The sequence below is a fragment of the Rattus norvegicus genome, chromosome 16 (genome assembly GCF_036323735.1).
Source record: "Rattus norvegicus strain BN/NHsdMcwi chromosome 16, GRCr8, whole genome shotgun sequence".
Classification (NCBI taxonomy): domain Eukaryota; kingdom Metazoa; phylum Chordata; class Mammalia; order Rodentia; family Muridae; genus Rattus; species Rattus norvegicus.
In genome coordinates, this window is record NC_086034.1 from 33,763,126 (window position 1) to 33,787,434 (window position 24,309).

At 45.2% G+C, this 24,309-nt stretch overlaps 1 protein-coding gene across 1 annotated transcript in view; it reads right to left on the reverse strand.

Annotated features, from left to right (window-relative positions):
- Window positions 1-24,309, reverse strand: part of Sh3rf1 (SH3 domain containing ring finger 1) — a 165,732-nt gene that overhangs the window by 16,730 nt on the left and 124,693 nt on the right. Inside the window, exons 6-10 of the mRNA NM_198764.2 lie at window positions 21,317-21,427; window positions 12,659-12,846; window positions 11,047-11,217; window positions 6,889-7,148; window positions 5,282-5,643 (exon numbers count right to left, since the gene is read on the reverse strand). Coding sequence (NP_942059.1) covers window positions 5,282-5,643; window positions 6,889-7,148; window positions 11,047-11,217; window positions 12,659-12,846; window positions 21,317-21,427 — 1,092 coding nt within the window. The remainder of the gene's footprint in view (window positions 1-5,281; window positions 5,644-6,888; window positions 7,149-11,046; window positions 11,218-12,658; window positions 12,847-21,316; window positions 21,428-24,309) is intronic.

Genomic DNA, 24,309 nt, shown 5'->3' on the forward strand with positions numbered 1-24,309 from the left:
GGCTGCATCCCAGCTATCAGCAAGAGCAGAGACTGTGAATGTGGCCATTTATAGATCCCCAAGAACATTTCCCAACACAACATGCAGATGAGCTTGTTTTTGACACTAAAATAAAGCTAGGAGAAAACACACACACACACACACACACACACACACACACACACACACACACACACACACACCTGAGCAAAGAAATAACCAGGAAAGAAGCCAGAGAAGAGGCCAGAGAAGACAAAAAGAGACAGGCTCTTCTAGGTGAGGATTACAGGAAAGGCCTTCAAGCATAAGTCTACAGCAAGAAGCCTCAGGTCTCCATAAGGGAGACAATCACCAGGAACCAGGGACTTGAGGGAACTGGGGCATTGAATCATGGCTGTGCGCTCACTCCTAGAAAAGTGTCCAGACACTGGAGAGACAGCTCAGTTAGTGAGGGGACTTGCTGTGCAGCCCTGAGTTTGAACTCTAGTACCCAGGCAGAAAGCAGGGAATGGCTGTACATATTGTTATCACCAGAGATCAAAGACAGCTGAAAGTGGACAATCGTGTTCAGACAGAGCTGTAAAGCCGGTGACTGTAGAGGAAATCAGGCAGAACACTGACAGGGCCGGGAATTCAAATAGGGAATAACAGAGATGATATTTAAAAGTACCATTCAGGAACTTATCATCAAATAAAGTAAACAGACTAAAGACAGCTAAGGTTTTGGCCCTGGGACAAGACACAGCTCCATGTTTCTCTGAGACTCTGTTAGAGGATTCCCAGATGAATTACTAGTCAAAGAAATGGACCCAGTTAGGAGAGTGCAAGTAGGCCTGGAAGTATACCCAAGTTATTCATACAGTGGCATCCCAGTGACAGCCCACTAATAATCTGGGTACAGAGAGCCATACCCTCCCCAGGGCAGCAGAATACCCCGGACACAGCTTGTGGATGGCGATGGCCCAGGAAGATGAGGTCAGAGGGTACTGAGCTACAATACCCAGAGCTCTGCCCCACATGACCCACACTACCATCTCAATCCGCCCCCCTTCTGCTTTCCCTTCGATTGTCTCGAGTTCTGAACAACTGGGGCTGGGGGCTGGGAGGGAAGGAGAAACCAGACAGGAGAGATTCAGAAATTCTAAGAACTTAGAAGAAAGTGCTCCCCCAGAGAAGGCTTGTGATAAAGTTTAAAAGAACCGATTTTTAAAAGTTTAAAGAAAACCGTATGCACCGCCTCAAGTTCAAAAGGGAAAGTGTTGGAACGGGAGGACCCTCAAAATGAAATCCTACAATTGCAAATTATCCTGCAGATGAAAACGGGAAGGTCTCTAAAGGGCCTGGTGTGAGCCCCCAAGGAGTGGCATAATGGGATCCAAGTTTTAAAGGCCACAGACAAAAAGATCAAGGAAAACTCTGTCACAAAGAACATAGCATGGCCCACTGCAACGCAAGAAGGCTAAAAATCAGAATGAGCTTAAACTTCCCAAAATTCTAAGGAAAAAATATTAAAGGGCTATTTTAAGGTTATATTTGAAACAAAAAGAACACAGACCTGGGGTCTGGGATGAACAGTGGCTCTTAGCTAGGAAGACGAAAGGGAAGGTTCATCTCTGTACCTGAAGGGATGAGCAAACCCCGACAAGGAGGAAGGAAAGAGATCAGGGCAGCGCCAGTCACTTCCACACAGAGAAAGTTAACAGCAAACCAATAATTTCTGAGCAATTTGGGTGAATCTGGAATCAGGGTCAGTTCAATAGGCAAAGAAGGATACACTCGGCTCCAATTTTCAAAAGAAGATGAGGTGTTGCCAGAAGGGTTTTTTTTTTTTTCCCCAGGGGGAGGTATCCTCTATGGTTGCTACATGATACCAGAGCAATTGGGTTCCCGACTTGGGGTTCTTCCTTTCAGTAGGAAAAGAATTTAAGAGGTGAGTTTAACAGAGGACTAAGGACAACTATATTGGAGATGAAAAGAAAACAGACAATCCAGGGCTAGCCCCAGCAGCTGCCGGGCAGAGAGGAGGGAAAAGCCACGCCTCTGACATAAACTGACTCAGTAGGTGGATTTACATGGTGGACAAGTAGCTCAAGGCAGGGAGGGAGGCTTTAGAGAAAAGTGAGCAAGCCGGATGGATCAGAGAATGAATACTTAGAAGGGAGAGAGAAAAGAAGGAGAAAAAGCTGGGCCTTTGGGGTTTAGAAACGGCGAAGTCCCAGGCTAATCGCCTCATAACCTCACTGTTAGAACAACGCTCCGAGGCAGGAATTCTGGGATTGGAAAGTAACAGCATCTCACTATAGGAATTATCATCTCACCTAACTCATTATCATGACTTAAGGTGAGCCCACCTTCCTACGGGTGGTCCCTTGACCCCTCCCCCATCCCCCCACCCCCCCCCCCCCCCCGTTAGCAAGGAAGGACTCTATTTCTTGACCAGAATTTTTTTTTTTTTAAAGTGGTCCTTTATAGCTTCTCTAAAGTAATTTGCAAACCATCTGGGAAATACTTGGATAGCATTAAAGGAAGGTTTACAAGCGCTTACAGGCAGAAACGACACTCTAAGGAGGAGACTCTTCCAGGAGACTTTACTACCAATGAATAGACAATGATCGGATCTTGGCAACACCTCCCTTGATACGATGAAGTGGGCCCAGCTATACTTCAGCCCTAAGGAGGGATGTCTGTGTAAGCGACAGTAATCACGGAATTGAGGAGTTAATATCGTCCAGAAGCATCTACACTGAATCTGGAGCAGGTTTAAGAGGGGAGATTAGAAGTCTGTGACAAGAGTTATAAGTAAAAATCTAGAGAGTACTGTTCTCAGTTCTGAAAATACTTCAGGACATTCAAGGAGGTTCTTAAGATGAAGGGAGGACACAGGGAGACAGATACATACTCTGCCACGTTAAGAATTGACTGCAGAGGGAAGACCGTCATTTGGAGAAATGGCACTTGGAATAGTTGCTATGTTCTAAAGGTAGACAAAGGCCATTTTCAACCAATAAGCAGTGAAAGAGATGACAATGTCGCATATGAGTGGCTACTGAAAGAAGTTACCTCAAACTTTGTGGGAAGAAGAAACCAGATCCTAAAATCAAGGTGTTGTGGGGAGACTGTTGGCAGTAAAAATAAAAATAGGTAGAACCGGTTCCCTTGCGTTCTCACTCTGCGAGGATCCGCTGGAGCTGTGCGCTCTGGCTGTCTCTCTGCCAGCTGCTTTCTCACACTGTCCCCTTGGCGGGTTGTCACCACACCTGACACACATCGCATTCCGAGGGTCATTTTATCGTGGCACCACACCACACTAGCCCTAGGCATTCTATAACCACCCTCTTCAGGCTGTCTCTCTGCCTGCTGGGAACTTTGCTCACATCCCCTGTAGCCCGGTAAAATCAAAGCTCTGGAAACTTGTAGTTTAACAATTAGATTTATATGTTAAATTCTCAATCTATAGTACATCCACAGAATATATCCTCTGCCAATTAATAAACTGCCCACCTACACAAGATTGACCTAGACCACCTGGATTGGAATCATCCTCTTCTGTCTCCATCTTCCTCACTCACCCCCACCTCTTTCCTAGACTTTTCCCCGCCTACTCTTCCTTCTCATCCAATGATAGGCTTTGCCTTATCCTGGACCCGCCTTGCTGCATAATGACATCATCCTACAGGAGACCTTCCATATGGACATGGAGAGGGAAGAGCCTGGCTCCTGGCCTCCTGGCTCTGGGGCCTTCTGTATTCCATGGCTCCCGTCATATTTCCGCCGGCATTCCATCTGTGAGGTACCTATCTCTATCAAATGCCCTTGCCTTCTTGTCCCCTTTCAGGAAGATTCCCATACTGAACACTGGGTCCACCCAAAAGGGTAAGTCCTCATCTGCATAATCCTTTTTGCTAGTAAGTAAAGGTGGGACCTGGGACAGAGGAGGACATCTTTAAGGGCCCGTATTCTGCTCAGCACGGGTACCTGTCAGTGCATTCTCTTAATGGACTGAAGAGCTCTGTTCTAAGTGGCCGAGGACACTACACTCGAACCTGAACACTTCAAACTATTAAGATAATTCTTTAAAAGCACAATGTAGAATTTGTTCATCTGAGCACAAGTTTAACATAGTTAATGATAAACACTGAGCAGATACCAATCGTTTTTAAAGTTAATGTTAATAGTTAATTAAATATTAACTTGTCGCAGTCTATGAATTTGATTTCCTTATAACGTTCCACTTACAGGCTTCTCTCGCCATTTAGGTAGCGCAACATACCTTACCACCGAAGCAGGTGGCTCAGAGTCCTGGCCCATAGCTTCACAGGAGACACACGGAATACTGAGCAGAAAGTCAAAGCTGTGGCACAATCAGCAGACTTTATCCTTGCTTAATCACCGTCAACTTTATTCTCTGCATCAACCGCCTGTCTCCAAGCTCTGGGATGTCTTTCAAAACAGCTTCCTACCATATTTATTTAAAGCCAAGTCCCAAAGGAAAGATGATGTCTCCCTATATTTCAGGTGCTATCTCTCAAGGAACCCTGCTGATCCGTGGTTGAAAATACTATAGATAAATTTTATAGATAATAAATTTGCAAGTAACTACTTTTATCTTTTAGTTATCTGTGTGTGTGTGTGTGTGTGTGTGTGTGTGTGTGTGTGTGTGAGAGAGAGAGAGAGAGAGAGAGAGAGAGAGAGAGAGAGAGAGAGAGAGATGCGGTGCGTATGTGCATATGAATGCAATGTCAAGAAACGCCAGATGTCAGATCCCCTGGAACTGGCGATACGAGCAGTGGGAAGTGAACTTGGGTCCTATGTAAGAAGTTAAGGCTCTCACAATACTAACTACTGAGCCATTTCTCTGACCCAAGAATAACATTTTTAATGGACAGTTTCCAACCTTTTCACCTGTCTAAAAAAAAAAACATTTAAAAGAGGAGTTGTCAACTAGCAAGAACACTGGACATGAAAATTTGAGGACAGCAAAATAATAAAAGGGTAAGTTACTTGAAGAGACGATGTTCATCTTTTAGGTTTGGAAAGCTGCAAGCCGAGGTTGATTGAATCCTACTCACTGTGGTCTCCTTATTACCCAGTAGGGGGCCTGACAACTCAAGGGTATCAAAAATGTAGAAAATAACAGGACCAAGACATGAGGCTGGGGCAGTGCCCAGGTCTCTGCACCACCGTATTCCTGGCACGTGGCACATGAACCTACCCATGGAAAGAACCTGAAAGGCCATGGAACAATGAGTTTTCACTGGCAAAGACCTTCAGGGAGTAACAGAAGAGAAGGAGGGGCTCTCACCTTACTGTCCTTGTCTGGTTTCACAGCTGAACTGTTCCCACAGGCCGATGCAGCACTCTCAGGAGATGTGGGGAGTCCAGGGAGGATGGTCACTGTCCGACCACTGGGCTCCGTCTCCAAAGCAGCAGTGGTCATGTTTGGGGAGGCCAGAGAGGATGCCCCTGCAGCGCAGGCCAGGGGGACACTGGTTCGATTGATGTTGACGGCAGCAATGTGGGCAGCAGGACCTACCATTGGAGGCAGAGGTTGGGAGGCCAGAGAATGATGGGGCAGGCCTACAGATGCAGGACCGATGCAGGCTGCATTCTGGACCTGGATGGGAGTCACTGCTGCTGTGGGGCGCTCCTGGTTATGTGCTGCAACTGACAGGTGACAGGAGAAAATACAGAAAGGGTCAGTGGCCTAGTAAACACTCTTCCCAAAGTGTGAATCATAACGAGAGGCAGCTACTGCCATTATTGCAATAAAGAATGGGCGCAGGAGAGCCCAGCACACGTAAATCCTAGCTGGACCTCTGGATGCTACTTTCCTTCTGGGTGAGCAGTTGAGGCTACTGAGGACTTGGAAGATGTGCTGTCACCAGTCCCAAAGCCTTTAGTCATGAACAATAATTTCTCACAGCATTTGAGACATAGGGCCAGTTTCTGATGGCTCACCATGGCAACAAACCACGCCGGTCTTAAGTCCTTTACCTATTATACATTTTCTCTCTCTCTTCTCTCTTTGACTTCCCACTTCCCTTCACAATCTTTCTGATGGAATTCACATGTATTCAATTTACTCCACTGTTGTTACCCAAGACTCTTGGTAGGTTTTCAACGCTGCAGAATTAAGAAAGGCACTTGACTTCCCATCGAGTCTAAAATAGACCCGTGACTAGTTCATCAAAAATAACACTGCTTGGCTGAGAATCGTGCTACAGTCACACAGAACAGTGAGACTGGAGACAGGACCTTACCTGCAGAAATCATGTTTCAAGTACTCAACCACTCATATTCCTAGGATCTGATAAATTCTTCTTATACCTCAGGTCTATAGGCCTTGAACGAATGTTCATGGTGTGCTTATTCCAAACAAACAGCTCTAGAATGCCTGCAATGGTTTAGACAGAAGACGTCCCTTGAAGGGCCTCATGTGTTGAATGAAGGCTTGGTCAGAAGCTGCTGGTGGTCCTGAGGGGTGACTGGATTATAAGGGTGGCAATTTCATCATTGGGCTACTAGGAGGTGGGGCCTGTTAGAATAAACGGGTCACTGGGGCATATCTCGGAATATGTATCTTGTGCTGGTCCTTTCACTGTGTTTCATGGTCAACACAAATGTGGCATCTCTGCCCCACCACCTAGAATGCTCTCCATCAACCATGGACCTTCAGTGATAGGGTCTGGCTACCAAGTAATCCCTTTGTCACTCTTTGATTGTCTCTGCCAGGGGTGCCTACCACAGTGGTGAAGAAGTCCTGGCAACACAGTTTGGTTTGTAGTTTCTAGTTCAAGAGGGCAGTGATTATTTTAAATTCATACTTGCTTTTCTCGACACCTGTTGTCACCAACCTGCTTAGTCACCTAAGCCCATTCCTCATGCATTCCAGGCCTGTTCCCCTCTTACCTGTCCTCACAGCATTTCGGGCCTGGTTGACTGTCATCTGCCCAGTCATGTGCAGCAGGACCTTAGCCTGGGGACTTGTCTGGATATGAGCTGCTGACACCACAGCTGTGGGGACGACGCTGGGATTCCCAGCCACGCCATTTCCTTGGGGCTTCTGTGCAGGCCCTCCTGCGGTGGAAGGACTGACCATAGTCACCCCACGACTTGCCTGACCCGCTGTAGACATAGGGACTTTAGCTTGGGAGGCATTTGTCACCGCCCTGCCAAGACAGAAGCAGACGGAAAACCCAAGCCATCAGCAAAGAGGGAGACAGAACAATGAATGCAAGAAAAATGACTCGGAGCGTTAAAGCCTTTTAAAAAATGAATGGGATTATTTTTACAAGACTTTAAGAACAGAACATTCAAAGAAATGATGGCTGAGACAGAGAATTGTCTTGGAACCACTTGAGTCACCAAACCACACATTCTATCTACCTAGGAACGCAGTTATTAGGGTTAGCTTCCCATTCTGTGGCCACCCAGCTCCACGGAATTTCAAAGCCATGAATTTTCCTGCTTCATCCTGAGTAACACCCACCATTTGCATCGTACTGATCTTGCTTTGACTTTCTCAACCTGTCTCTAACATAGTACACAAGTGTCTGTGAACACAGTGATCTCTCTCTCTCTCTCTCTCTCTCTCTCTCTCACACACACTGCACACTCACAAAGGTACAACCACACACACACACACTGCACACTCACAAAGGTACAACCACACTCACACACATGCATACTCACAAAGGTACAACCACACTTACACACACTGTACACTCTCACACTCAGGCACACACATGTACACTCACACATTCACACAAAGTCACACACACACTCACACACACTGCACACTCACAAAGGTACAACAACCACACTCACACACATGCATACTCACAAAGGTACAACCACACTTACACACACTGTACACTCTCACACTCAGGCACACACATGTACACTCACACATTCACACAAAGTCACACACACACTCACACACACTGCACACTCACAAAGGTACAACAACCACACTCACACACATGCATACTCACAAAGGTACAACCACACTTACACACACTGTACACTCTCACACTCAGGCACACACATGTACACTCACACATTCACACAAAGTCACACACACACTCACACACACTGCACACTCACAAAGGTACAACAACCACACTCACACACATGCATACTCACAAAGGCACAACTACACTCACACAGACATGCACACTCACACACATACTCGCACACACACTGCACACTCACATTCAAGCACACACATTCACACACAAAGTCACATATACACACACACTGTACACACACACTACACACACACTGCACGCACACATCTGCATACTCACACACACAGACACACAGACACAGACATACAGACACACAGACACACAGACACACACACACACACACACACACACACACACACACACACACGGAATGGGCCCTTTGGCTTTTTTCTGATGACCTATCACCATCTCAAGTTCAAGACCCTGCACAGACCAGGTAATTTAAGAATCATCACCTTAAATTCAAGTTGCACCTTATGATTTAATTATTTCATGGAGATGGCTTTCTCCTTTCCAGTTTTATTCTCCATAAACTGAGTACAGCTCACCTCTTGATTACGGAATATGGTACGCTTTTATTTTAATTTTTTCGAGAATTTCGTATATGCGACAACATGCTTTTCCTCAACTCATTCCCTTCAATTCCTCCCCCTGTCTTCCCCATGCCTTTTCTCCCCCAGCTTCATGTGCTGCTGTTGCTTCTTTTGTTTAAGCCCACTGAGCCCACTGAGTACCTCCATTATGTGCATGGGTGTAGGGTCATGGACAGCCTCCAGGGTTTAGTCCTGAAGGAAACTGACTCTCATTCTTCTAGAAGCCATCACCTGCCAATGGCTCCTGAGCCCCTCGCCCACCCATGGTGTATCTGGGCTGGCTTGATTTGCATGCAGCCACAGAGCCACTGTGAGTCCATGCATGCAGTCGCGCTGTCATGCTCTGCACACACTGCCTTGCTGTAGACGCCCACTCCCAACATAAAAACCCTCTGGAGGTCAGGCCTGCACACAAGGGCCCTTCTCTTCTCCCATCAATGCCTCAGGTGTGGCAATGCAGTCAGCCCTAAACACCGACTTAGAGCTGAGTTTAATCATTTCATTTAAGAGGCAATTCTGCGTATAGCAAGTCTATAATTAATCTACAATTAATACTTTTTATCAAGATTATCTTTCCACAGTGGCGCTTTACAGAGCAGCTGCTGTAAGCAACCATTTCCCAGAGTTAAATGTGCAGACACTTAACAGTTTGATTCTGAATCTCTTGAAAAAAGTGATCTTTTAATTTCATTCTGCATTATTGTATTTCTCTTGTTTAATTATATACATATTTTATGATATATGTATTTATATATAAACACATTTTAATATATAAATAGGCATGTATAAATATATAAATACGCGCATACACACACACACACACACACACACACACACACACACACACACACACCAGGAAGGTTCTGGCTGCCATTTTCTGGATGTGTCAGATCCTGAGTGTATATTTTAACATGTACAGAAAAGATTTATATTGATTAAAAATTTGCAAGTCAAATTTAAGCTAACATTCTGTCACCATCTGCAACAATAGTGATTTTCATTTGATTAGGCTGCTGGCCAACCTATAAGTCAAGGACAACAGCTGACAAACATATCAGTTCATTAAGCCATTTGTTTAAAGCCAGGAGGTTAGAAGTGTGATTTAACATAGTTAGACCCTGAATTGCTTATTAAGAGTCAGTGATCAAAGTCGGGGTCAGTGTTAATGTCATTATAGGTCACTTCTTCCAGCTTGATAACCAGAAGGTACACTATCTTAAAAGAAAAATAGTTTTGTGTGCCTGGGAGTGTGTGCACGTGTACACCGCATGTATGTGATACACAAGTGAGAGTTTCTGAGCCTGAATGACATCTTGGCCACATTAATCCTTTTTGAGGGTGTCTTGGTTACCTTTGACTATCAACCTGGTACAGTGTCGCTTGAGGGACTGGCTTGTGGACGTATGTGTGTGGGTTCTTCCTCGTGTTTATTGAGGTCCAGACCACTGTGGGCAAACTATCCTGAGCACATGGTCCTGAGCTGTACCGAAAGATAACTCAGCTGACACCTGCCTACAAGCCAGCAAGCAGCATCCAGCATGGTGACTGCCAGACTTATTTACTGATGCCGTGTGGGGTAGCAGCCAGGCCTGCCTTCAAGGCTCCTCAATATAAAACTGTGGCTTGAGGCTGAGTTGCTTTTGGTCAGAGTATTTTATCACAGAGGCAGAATGGACAGAAGAGGCTCTCAGGGGAGGGCAGTCTCCTGCGTATGGCAGGACTCAGCAGAATCCCTGGCCTCCACTCACTGAATGCCAGAATCATCAACTGAGAAACTCAAAACTACGTCCGAATACTGGCAAATGGCTCATGAGGAGAAAAACTATCTTCATTTAGAATTCACTTACGGCATATTTAAGGAATATTTATTTTTCACTGTATTACAAAGATTAGTTGCCAGAATTCAAAGGTAATTAATTCAAAGTTAATGAAATAAAGGCAGACCTAGCCAGTGTGGGTTTGAGCATTTCTTTATCATGTGATCTCCCTGTGCCTCCGTTTCCCCATTTATGAAGCATGAGGATGATAAAAGCAACTGAAGACCAGGATTCAATAATGCCATGTGTAGGAATCTGCCTGTCTGGTGTACATAGAAGACATGGTGCAGATACGTACACACCAATAACATAGCCTTTAATTTCTTTAGTAGAAAAATACTGAAAATGGAACGGCTGAGTCTTTCCAATATAAATTAAAGCAGAGAGCTTACACCCCAGAACATCTATTGGTAGAAACCTATAATTTTCACACATATCCACATGAGACGTGAGCTAAGCATCTTGGTATTAGAAGGAATTTCAGCAGATATGGATACGGATTTTACAAACCTTGGCTACCCAACAGGTAATTATAATGCAGGTAGGGCTCTGTGCGAGCTGAGACGCCTGCAAAAGAATGGAGCGCCTCCATCTAGAACGTAGAAGAGCGCTAATCCAGTGTCATACCTTGTGACGGGTGCCACATAGTTGCCGGGGAAAACGCCGATCTTGCTGGTGTGCATTGACGTTCCTTTGTACCAGCCGTCCTGGCAACGCTCGAAGACCAAAAACATCTCGCCTTTCCTCAGCTCCAGTTCGTCTTCCTTCCGGGGAGTGTATGGATATATAGCAACATATCTAGGGTAGAAAAAAAAATAAATCAGGAGAGCAGGTGAACCCAAGATCTTCAAGCTCTTGCTTCGCCTAAGGACTTGAGTACCTTAAACAAAGGTAGACAGGACAGTCTTAACCTGCAGGCAGCGCTGGCAGTCTCCACCGAATGGAGTTTTGCTGTTCGCCCTTCAAATGCAGGCAGAGGCTTTTGTATTTGATTAAGAGTCTTCCTTCTTGTGTGGCAAAGATTATCTCACCAAATGGTATTCATGTGCTATGAACGAATTAACGCCATTTCCAGGAGTGTCTACCTTAGTGTCCTGGATTAGGAGCCCATTGGGAAAATGTAGCTCTTCAAATGGCACTTGTTAGACTTGGGAGTGAGCCTGAGAGGAGGGCATATGGCATACAATTCCCCTGGGAAACACAATATGTTGCCTTCTTTGCACGCTGAACCCCTAGGTTTAGGCTGCACCTGCACTTACGAAGCTGACTGTATTAGAGAAAGTCAAAGGAACTCTAGGTTGGGCATGGAAGAGCTGCTAAGGTGTCTGTCCACACAGAGAAACCAGGCAGGTGACTGACTACACATCTGTTAGTTCTCTGACACCTACAGATACAGATCCACACACAGCCTGTCAGCTGCCAACTGCACAGGGCAATGCGACCTCTCTGGATTCTTGACAGCTCTCTAATGCAGGGAGACCTGACGTGTGTGGAATACCTTCCAGTTTTTGTCTTTTTTTAATTTATTTATTTTATGCCGCTGTCTTCAGACACGCCAGATAAGGGCATTGGATCCCATTATGGATGGTTGTGAGCCACCATGTGGTTGCTGGGGATTGAACTCCAAACCTCTGGAAGAGCAGTCAGTGCTCTTAACCTCTGAGCCATCTCAGCAGCCCTACCTTCCTGTTTTTTAAGATCAGTGCCTTGCTAATGCTATGACAGCTCCTGATATAGTGCCCTCCACCCCCAACCATAACATAATTCGTCGCTGCTTCATAACTCCTTTTGCCACTGCTAGGAATCGTCATCTAACTATTGGATGTGCAGCCCCTGTGAAAGGGCCGTTCAACCTCTGGCAAGGGGTCGTGACCCACAGGTTGAGAACTGTTTCTTAAGACCTTGCTACGAGGAATGAAACTGAAGATTAAAGAGGTTAGGAAGGAGTTGTACAAAACAACAGCAGCTCTCTGTGTAGAGGACCTATAGAGGAGAGAACAGACATTTTTCTAAACTGCGAAAGGCCTTTTCTCATCAGGACAGTCGCCCACTGGGCTCACGTAGGCTCATTCTATCTAAGCGTCTTACTAATTACATGCATGTCCAGGTAGAAGTTTCCAGAATACAAGCCACTTGGCTGAGCCCTCAGCCTGTCACTAGCTCCTATCAGACATGAGCTTCTTGATCTCTGCCGTTTGAGATGAGTGCTTACACAGTAATAAAAGACACCCTCACTCACACACTGGGACGGGTCTGCGGCCGTAAATGTGCGATCTGTTCCGTGGATCCCACTGCAGGCCTGGGTCCCACTCCAGCAGCAACAGCAGCAGCAGCAGCAGCAACGGCAGCAGCAGTAGCGCCTGACGGTGTAGAGGCGAGTACAGTGGTGGCCAGGAGAGGGGGTGGGGGGAGAGGAGGATTCATCGTCTAATACAGGAAAAGAAAAGGGGGAGGGGACACAGAGGTCATTCATTTATATCTTAATGAAAGGTATAAGGGAAGGAGAGTCAGAGACCGACCAGACAGAATCCATGCACAACAGAACCATCGGGTTACTCCACATGAAACACCCTTTTTAAAAGTTTATATTAGGGCTGGAAAGATGGCTCAGTGGTTAAGATGGCTGCTCTCCCAGAGGTCTTGAGTTCAACTCTGTAATGGGACCTGATGCCCTCTTCTGGTATGGATAGCTATAGTGTACTCATATACATAAAATAAATAAACAAACCTTAAAAAAAAGTTTATTTTAAAGCTACATCATCCTTTTTGGCAAACAGATAAGCCTTGACAGGAAGGGGAAAAAATGAAATGACTGTGTAGAAGTTTAAGATTAATAACACATTGAAAGTACAGAACCAGGGCTGGAGAGATGGTTCAGTGGACAAGAGCACTGGCTGCTCTTCCTGAGGACCCATATGTGACCCCCAGTACCCACCTGGCAGCTTTGAACCATCTATAACTATAGGACGACATGATTCAACACCTTCTGGCGCCTAATGGCATCAGGCATGCCCGTGGAGCACCGATACAAGTAGGCAAAGCATTCATACACGCAAAATAATAATTAAAAGTGAAAAGTACAGATTTGGACAGGCATGGCACCACCTTTCAAAGGAACTACTATAGTGTTACATTGCTGGTGAGAATTGATTTTCTCCTGGGCTTTTGTAACCTGAAATGTAAATACGTCACACTGTGCTGTATCATCGCTGTACTGCCAGCCATTCCTCCTGCCCAGTCCTTTTGACACCTGATCTTCCCAGAGCCAAGCCATAGCAAGCCATAGTTACGAGCCTACTGTACCTTCCTTAGCTTTTCTTCTTCTTCACTTGGATAGTTTTTGAAATTGAGGACTATCAAGCCTGCTAATCTTTAATACATACACCAGTGAGAAGCCACTGGGTGCTTTATGGGGTTCTGCCACAGGGCTCTGTGTCTTCGACAGTCAATGGAGCAATTGTTACCTTCTCATCTACAAACCCCAGATAACTCTCCAGGGACTGTATACTGACACTCTTGGGAGAACAGGAACAAAAAGCCTGACTGAACCCCTACCTCGCCTTCCCTGAATCTGAACTACTAGAGGTAAAAACTGAATCAGGGGGAACCAGAGAGGCAGGCAGCAGGACACAACTAGGAGACAGAAATAGCCTGTGCAAAGCAGGGCTCCAGTCATTACATTTCAAATGTTTGAAACAAAACTTGAATCCTATCAACACTTACCTACGAACAGTGCTCAGCTGCAGACAGCCATGTTTCTAGACCGGCAACTGGTTTTTATGTGTCCTACTTAATTTTTTGCTAGCGTGGCCTTCTGTGAGGACTTTCCCACACGGCAACAGACCATTGAGCACAGAAGTAAATGAGGCATGGAATCGCTTACAGAGAGCCAGCCTGGACAAGACGGGCTGTTCAAAAAGTCACGAGGTCACTTGCTGCTCCCCACACAAACGGCAGCAGTGAGGTGCATCGTGCTCTGGAACGCCATGTTCCAAGTGAGGCTCAGAGCCCCGACCCTTTCGGCAGAGGGTCAAGCATTCTTTCTGTTTGGCCTACTTCCAGTGACAGAGTAGAGAGAGGTAAAGATAATCCAGGCAAAATGGTGAGAAGACACGATCTGAGCCATTCAAAGATTACACCATGTCAGAGGCTTAACAGGCGAGATGGGTACACACAGAGGGATATAGAAAAATGGGGGGAGGGGGGAGAGCTTGGCCTGGTTACCACTTCATTCTTTCTAAACCCAGTCTCAAGACAGTGTGTCCGTGGAAAGACAGAAGGCAGAGGACAAGAAAATACAATTAAAAAATTTAAAAAGAGCAACTGGGATAAATAATGTCTTAGAAAGAGGTAAAATAAAAACAACATCTATTTATGGATGATTAAAGAAAAAAACCCAATTTTTACATTTTAACATAATATAAAGAAGGGTCACAGCTTATTAAACAGTAACCAAATGTCATTGCTTGTAAAAGGAGAGAAGTGAGGCATTGAGATATGACAGAAAAGGGGACATTCAGACAGTCAGACAGTCAGACAGACAGAAGACAGACCCAAAGCTGGTGTCTAAGAGAAATACAGTCACCACTCTGTGGTAGAGATGGTCTTTAGTAACACCAGGCGGATTTTCCTTTCTCCCTCTCTGCACTGAATGAATGTGTGTTAGACAGAGGGAACGCCTGATTAAAATCAGAGCCCTCTATGCTGCTTGGTTCTGTGGGCTGGGAAATGACGGGGCTCTCTGAATGCAGAGCTGTGATACACCAGGAAGCTCTGTGGATTGCTTTATAAACAGCCTCAACTGCAGAGATCTGGCCCAGTGGAAGTTCAAAAGGTGAGCCCCCTGCACGGTGCTGTGGTTCGTTTGCGATCTTGCAAGTCCTGACATCTCTATTGAGAAGAACGACAACCTTTCATATACTCAGACCTGACCTTTCATATACTCAGACCTGACCTGGAGACCTGCCTATCATGCTGGAGACTGAACCAGCAGAGCCATATCTACCCTCTACCAGCAAAAAGCCACCCACAGGCCATCGGGTCCCATACTGCTCAACACCAGACTCAGGAGTGGCTTGCCCACATGAAATGACCATCCGTTGTGATGCCCAGGTTCTGTCCCCCTACGCAACTAACAGGCCTTGCAGAAGCAATGTAATGTTTCCTATCAGAAAAGACAACGGATTTATACCTTGGACAGCCTGTCCCTTTCTAGACTGTGTACCCAGGGACGAGGTGTCCTCTATCTCAGTAGGAGCTGATGCAAGACACTGGGCACTAGATATTGTAAATAAGAACTTCACGTATGTGGATGTGAAACAGACCCTTCCTGGCATGATTTCCTCCTCTTCCCTTTTCACGAGACCAGTACAGGGTGCAGCTAGACCTGGATTTGACTAAGGCTGGGAAAACAGTATGTTTTGATCCTGAGGCCGAGGGCTGAAGGCCTTCTGACTACTAAAGTGGTTTGTGTTGGAATTATATGCACAAGTTCTAGAGACCATCAAAGGCTCCCTTGCTTTCCAATGTCTCTTATACGTACCTCTTCCTCAAACACCTCACAGAAAACGAACCCCGTGGGCAGACGCCTTGTAAAAATCCCACAACCCATCACTGTTGCTGCTTGATCACCTACTCTCCACTCACCCACCTTCAACCCAACACGCCAGCATCCCTCAATAGTCCTCCCCGGATACAGGATCTCAGGCACAAACTGGTCCAAGAGAGGCCAGGTTGCATAAGAGTGGACGTCAACGGTGTTGCTATTTTGAGCTGTGTTGCTGTGTAATTTACTGTTTCACATTTAATCTCTAAGACAGAGGGGAGATAGCCCTACAAGTTAATTGTGTGAATTAAGTGGTGTCTCTGTCCTTATAATAATTAGCAATGGTGTGGACATTGCCTTCCCCAGTGCACAGGGCATAGGCAAATGTCAATGAGTGGAAGGCAGTGTTACGATTAAAGAGGTTTGGAGTCAGGGACTGGCTTATTCTTGTTAGACACTGGCTCTGGCTCCCAGCTTTGCAGCCAGAAGGCATGAGCCCCTCAGTGAACACTGTGATTCTAAAAACGTTCTGTGCCTCTCACTGCCTCTTAGGACAATAAGGTTTGGATCTACAGGTTTCGATCCCTGAGATGCTATAGAAATTTTCTGTTGTTGCTATGGAGGTCCTAAGCTGGGCACAGTGGCTCCTGCCTGTAATCCAAGAACCAGGAAGGCTGAGGAAAAAAGGATCATGAATTCAAGGCCAGCTTGAGCAACATGGTGACCAAGGCCAACCTGGGCTACACAGCTAGACACTATGTTGAAATCTGAAACAGGAAAAATATAGAATAAAGAAAAACATTTGTTTATACCCTACCCCTTACCCTGGCTTTCACCTCTCCTGTCAAAAGCTTCCCTCCCACATCCCAAAGCACCAAGGTCTGTGGTCTCCACCTGTGCCCTACTTCCTTGTTCCTGTTGGCAGAAGTGGTGGTGCCACTGTGTATTGCCTATTCTGAGGCCTGACATCACGTAATGTTCTTTTGGGGTTTTTTATTTGCTGTTTGAGATAAGGTCTCACATAGCCTAGGACTGCCTACACACACACACACACACACACACACACACACACACACACAAACCATAAGGATGTACACACACACACACACACACATACAAACCATAAGGATGTACACACACACACACACACACATACAAACCATAAGGATGTACACACACACACACACACACACACACACACACAAACCATAAGGACATACACACATACATACATACACACACACATACACACACAAACCATAAGGACGTACACACACACACACACACACACACACACAAACCATAAGGATACACACACACACACACACACCCCACAATCTCAGAAGGCAAGTACTTAGGAAGTAAAGGCAGGAGGATCAGAAGTTCAGGAATATCTTCAACTACATGAGTTTAAGGCCAGCCTGAGTGATATGAGACACTATGTCAAAAAGGGGGAGGGAGAGAAGAAAAAAAAAAAAACTTAAACAGGGTTTTCGTAAGGCAGTATTTGGCCTTTAACGAGGTGGCTGTCTCATGCATGACCTTCTGCAGTTAACCACACCACACGGGGAGTATCAACAATTACTAATTGTTCATTGTGTACATTCCTCTGCCCCTAACCGGAGACGTAGGACTAAGATCTTCAGCCTCCTCGTCCCACAAACAAGTCAACAACGACAAGAAGCAACTATTATTAATAGGCTCATGCCCGAATCAACAGCTGTGACACTACTCCCGCTCGTGACGGAAGAGATTGAACATTCTCACTGCTGCAAGTGAAAATGTTAGAGACATATGCTCATAAATGACTCCATTCTGCATAAAAGATTCAAAAGTCTCCATTTATGAAAAAAAAAAGCACTGGAGATAATTTACATTTTCTCTTGCAGGGGTGACATTTACTTCCTAAACATCCATAACATGAAAAGCCCATTTTTTTCCTACCAAGCTACATACTACTGCTGTGAGAGCAACATCTCCTGAAATACTTGAGATTTCAAATAGAATTCTCATCACGATTAACTGGAGGTACCAACGGTGAGAGGGCCTCATGGGCTACTGAGAGTTTCCTGTGCAAAACCGACATTAAACCCCCAGCATGTCTGCCAACCTACCAGAGACTCTGAGATCTACTCTTTTCTCTGGATGACAGAAAAGCCTGTTTATAATTAGTTTTTCATTAAATGGAGCTGGCGCCCAGTAGACAGTGTTTAATAAATCTCTCTCGCTTAATATGCAGCCTTTCTTATAAAAAACCTAGGATAAAAATGACTGAACATGAATTAATTATATATGCTCTCTCGTGGCCTATTCCATCGATTTGCCCCTGAGTCAACCCCCAGCAAAGAGCTGGCCATCTACTATATTATAAAATTTTCAGTTCACAGGGGCTAAAACCCAGCCAGCCTTGTATCTTTTACACTAATTAATTTTTCTTAAGTCAGCCTTCCCTTTCCCCCTTAAGACATGGAGTTAAGAATGCTTCTACGCACGGGAGTCATCTGGAACGGAAATGCACTGAGGCTGTATGTGTTGGTGGGAAAGAAAAAGAAGTTGCTCCCTTGGAGATTAGAGGGCAGGATGGGTTACACAATTTGGCTTTAGTGAAACCTCTGTGGCTGAGTCTTTTGGAAACCACATTTAATAAATGTTAACTAAAATTCATCTTTTCCCCAGATGAATCAAGGCCATGCCTCCTTCACAAAGCAGCTGTATTATCAAGGAAGCTGTAAGCTCTCAGGGAGCATTTAAAAAAAGAAAAACAAACCCAATAACTTTAACCTGTGAGTAGAACAGGCCGGCATCCATTTAAATAGAAGAACATGATTTATTCCATGAACGTTTTCAGAAGTCTAAGTGAAGTTAGATACTAACAGCAGTTATTTATGCCCTGACTTGATTTAAAACTCAGCTTTTAATTAATTATGAAAGGTATCAAGCCAAAATTAATAATGAGAAAAAAGAAGACGATAAAATTAGAATCAATATATTGAGTACTGTCTTGTACGGTCCTGGCTACATCCTGGGCATATACCCAAAAGATCCAATGTATGACAAGGACACATGCTCCACTATATTCATAGCAGACTTATTTATACTAGCCAGAAGCTGGAAAGAACCCAGATGCCCTTCAACAGAGGAATGGATACAGAAAATGTGGTACATCTACACAATGGAATGTTACTCAGCTATCAAAAACAATGACTTCATGAAAGTCATAGGCAAATGGATGGAACTGGAAAATATCATCCTGAGTGAAGTAACGCAGTCACAAAAAACCAGACATGATATGTACTCACTGATAAGTGGATATTAGCCCCAAATCTCGGAATACCCAGAAACAATCCATGGATCACATGAAGCTCAAGAAGAAGGACGAACAAAATAGTCAAAGGAGGAAATATGGAGACAAAGTGTGGAGCAGAGACTGAAGGAAAGGCCATCCAGAGACTGCTCCACCTGGGGATCCAGCCCATATACAGTCACCAAACCAAGACACTATTGCAGATGCCAAGAAGTGCATGTTGATAAGAACCTGGTATACTTGTCTCCTGAGAGGCTCTCCCAGAGCCTGACAAATACAGAGGTGGATGCTCGCAGCCAACCATTGGACTGAGAGTGGGGTCCCCAATGGAGGAGTTAGAGAAAGAACTGAAGGAGCTGAAGGGGTTTGCAAACCCATAGGAAGAACAACAGTATCAACCAAACAGATCCCCCCAGAGCTCCCAGGGACTAAACCACCAACAAAAGAGTACACATGAAGGGGCCCATGGTTCTAGCTGCATATGTAGCAGAGGATGGCTGTGTAGGACATCAATGGGAGGAGAGGCCCTTGGTCCTGTGAAGGCTTAATGCTCCAGTGTAGAGGAATGCCAGGGTGGGGAGGTGGGAGGGAGTGGATGGGGAGGTGGGGAAAATCCTCATAGAAGTGGGGATGGGGGGCGGGAATGAGATAGGGGGTTTCAGGAGGGGAAACCAGGAAAAGGGATAACATTTGAAATGTAAATAAAACATTCCAATAAAAATAAATCTAGCAGAGGAAAATATCCTTACAACACACACAAAATCTACAACCTAGAAACAAACCAGCTGCTTAGACGCCGCTGTGACTGGTACTGGCTACCTTCTATGGCGCGCTCACCTACCTTTCTTAGATAGCCCAGCCTTCTATGTAGGGATGGTGCTTCCCACAACAGCCTGGGCCTCCTGCATCACTCAGTCATCGAGAAAATGCCCCGCACACCAATCTGGTGGAGGCAATGAGGTTCCCCCTTCCTACGTGTGTCTAGGCTTGTGCCAAGTTGATAAAACCCAATCAGCAGAGGTGCTGAGGCTGAAAGATGCTGAGGAACAGTCTCAGGGTCACGTGACAAATAAAAAGGTTGAATGAACTGAGCTTCAACCAAGTCTTTCCATCTCAAACCGAAAACCCTTCAATGGACCACACTGTTTCTCTGAAGACCAGCAAATACTACAGATGCAGGACCGGGGAAGGCGGGACCTAAATCCAGACACCAGGCAGTCTGAGTGAATGATTTCTATCTTCGGTCTATCCAGTGCTGGAATAGTCAGAAATAGCAAGTCTGAGAGTGTAAGCGAGACATCAGCCTGAGTGAGAGATTTCTCGTATTTTCTAGTTCCTTGCTGCTCAGTGGGTTGTGATTTCTGGAAGCAAGGTGGCTGTTTTTCTCTATTACCTACAGGTGGATTTGCTTGTTTTTCTTCACAGTTATTTTTTTTTAATATCCGTCTCCCTTGACTGTTATGATTCTCCAGGTCAGCATCCCCCATTCAGATGTCTTTATGCAACTCATGTTCAGAAGAAAAACCAACATCCTCTAAAAGACCCTCCCAGGGCAGGAGGGATCTTGAAGGAGCCACTATGAGCTACAGAGGAGAAAAATTAGAGATGAGACCTAAAAACTGACATTTGATATCAATTTATTCTGTGAATAAAGTCAAACCAGTTAGCCTGGGAAGACCCAGGTCTTCGGAATTTATATAAATGTATCTCTAATACACACACACACACACACACACACACACACACACACACACACATACACACACACGATCTGGAAACCCCCAAAAAATAAGGGTTAAGCCTTTGGGAAATCAAATTGAACTTCAATAAAATTAAGTGTTATTTTTCTGAGTTCTCATAGCTTCAGGTCTTGGCGGCCATTAAAGATTTTGTAGGCCCCTGGCAAGATACAGCCTTTTCTGTGAGATTAGCAGGGATCACCGGCAAAAGAGCAGCCTCAGCATCCACCGCGGAAGTTGGCTGGAATGTGGCAGATCATCAAGACTAAACACCTCAGAGAGAAATAAAGACACAGAAATGATACTTACTCCAAGGGCAGCTTGGTAGGGGACGTCGGTTGGGAACGTGAACGAAGGGCCAGTTGTCACTGGGCTGCTAGGGGGTGGGGTCACAATTAACCCAGTGGTGCTTATATGAACCTGCCAAGGAAAAAAGTTTATTAAAAAGGCAGTTGTGCTTTTAATATGTCCACCTGTCTGTCTCCTCCAGCATTCTGTTGTGTGTGTGTGTCTGTCTGTCTCTCTGTCTCTCTGTCTGTCTGTCTGTCTGTCTCTCTCTCCCTGTGTGTGTGTGTGTGTGTGTGTGTGTGTGTGTGTGTACATGTGCCACAGTGCCATGTGGAAGTCAGAGGACAATCTCTGATGTTGGTCCTCATCATCTACTTTATTTAAGACAGGGTCTCTTGTTCATCCACAGTTACTTAATGCAAGACAGGTTGACCTATGGGTTTCTGGGGGATTCTCCAGGCTGCCTCCTACCTTGCTGTAGGAGCATGCTGGGACTATCTTGTGTCTTGGCTTTATCTAACTTCTGTGGATCTGAACTCAGGTCACTATGTTAACATGGCAAGCACTGTACTGAGCCCATCTCTCCAACCCTAGCTCAACAATTTAACACGACAGATTCTCCTGGACAAAGCCACATAAACAAGAGATCTGTATATGGAGTTATCCCGGGAAGGCAGAATCCTTTTCTCTATATTCTATCTGCAGTTGTCTAAAGATGCAATGTGTACCAGATATGCCAGTCAGTACAATGTGCTATACAGAGTGCTGCTGGCCACCATGTAACACCACACCTTGTTTTCCATTGGACCATGAATCGAACTGTTGAGTTAGCCTGGGGCAAACTAGCTTCATGTTCTCATGAGACCCCACTAAAGCAAGTTGTGGCTCAATATTAACCTCTCTCTACTGAGATGTAAGCCCGTGTAAGATTATTAAGGCACTTTTGTTTTCTCAAGATTATCCTTTCTTCTAGCTTTCAACGAGGACCAGCAATCAAAATGGAGCAGCCTAGATGTGCCTATGGTGGAGAATTCATTATAGAACCTTCAAGAAATAATGCCAATCTAATCTAAATTGGGTACAAAGGTGTTCTAAGGTAGTATCTCCATGATACTACCCAAGATTAATTTACTAGAAAGAAATCGAATTATTTAGGTCATTTCATTGCCTCTGATTACTTGATCAGTTTCCCTCAGGTTGCAGGGCAGATACAGCTGAGGAGTATGGGAATGCTACTTGATGCTGCAGACCTGGGGAGAGTAGATATCTCAACAGATGGGATGTCTTTACCTCAGCACAGAGGATGTGCAGTTGGCCAGAACCTTGTTTCACCACAGAACCACAAACATTAGTCAGTCTCCTCTACAAGAAAGGGCTAGGGAAGCAGGAAGAGTTGGGAGAGAAAACAGGTGCAATCAGATGGGCCTTCCTGCTTCCCCTGAGGACAAGGGCAATATAAAAATGCCTCAGAAACATACGACATTATGAATCATGCCTCAGGATATCATTGGTATGGTTGGGGGTAGACCAGATGTCTCCAAGTGCTTTACGGATGTCAGTCAGAGACTTGTGAACATATGTATTGGGGATCCACCTGCAAGTCAAGGCTCAGAAGTTATTTCCTACTTTATACCATTTCAAGCTCAGTCCTCACTCAACGGTCACCAAATACAAGGGGCAAGCAAGCCCTCTAACCCTCGGCCATCCTGGTGATGGTGACTCTGGATAGAACCTCAAGCATGAGGCCACTGACTTTCCTAAGTACCACTGTACCAGCACTCAACTGCCGATGCACCTGTATCTCGGCGCTCTCCTTCAGAATGGAGACACAAGAGAATACTGTCTTGCTTAGTTTTGTTTCTTAAAGGTAGAATGAAAGAAAATCAAAGTTAAAGGTGAGTATGAGTTAGGAAAATTAAAAAATCACGCTAGGGGCAGAGACAGCTTCTGCGACAACTTCTCTTGGGGCAGGTCTGTTTGAAGCAGCCTCTCCTGGTCATTCCCCCATGAACTCATCTCCATGATAAGGAACAGTGTGCACCTCAGGCAGGCAGCATGCACTCAAAGCTTCCTTGTGGACTGAGGGTCCCTCCAAAGCACAGGGTGCCCTAGATAAGTGATGTTTTCTGTAAACCTCAGTGGGAGGATCGGGCAGCACTTCACACACCTCCCATCCTCGGCTAGAAATAACTTCTCCCTGAGACAACACATTACCACTGAAAACAACCAACTGGTTACAGAAGGGAGGAGGGGGAGTGGTGAGTGAGACAGTTTCAAGGAAACAGAAATCATCTTGCTTCCTAAACTACTCAGATTCGAACAAAAATAGCCACACTTTCATAGCCTTATCCCCGGCTGTGGTGTGGCACTGTGACACCTGAGCTCTCTATAGGACACGAGGCTTAGCTAACCATCCTTTTCCTTTTAACTTTCTCCACTACCAAAGACAAAGCACAGCCCAGTATTTTAAATCCCTTCCTGTTCAGTGCTGTCAGCATGCCTCACGTGAACCTGATTCTATTCAAGAAAACCCCGCCGTGCAAATGCTGCTGGTGTTACATCACACACGCAAAACAAACTCATTCACAATGGTTCACTTTGTGTTAGGGATTCTTTACCAACCTCTTCTCCAGACCCTTACTCAGAAATCCATGGAGTCTCCCCAGATTCTCTTCACTTGGTACTCTGAACTCTGATCTGCAATCGAGCTTCATGCTCTGATCTGAAACCCAAGTCTATTTTCATGAGATCACTGACTATAAGAAAGGTAAGAGCATTTCCCTCCCCACCTTCTTTTTAAGCAACTCATCTGTTGAAGGAGCCTTTGAGTGCTTGCTTATATATACCACATGAAATGTTATCAGTGATCAAAGTGAAGGCGCCCCCACCCTCCTCACACTAATGTCCTGTATCTGTGCATGTTCTATTTTTCTGCACTAAAATCAAAAGTTCTATAACTTATCACTTGAAACAAACAAACAGGTAAATAAAGCCCATACTCTCATTCAGAGTAA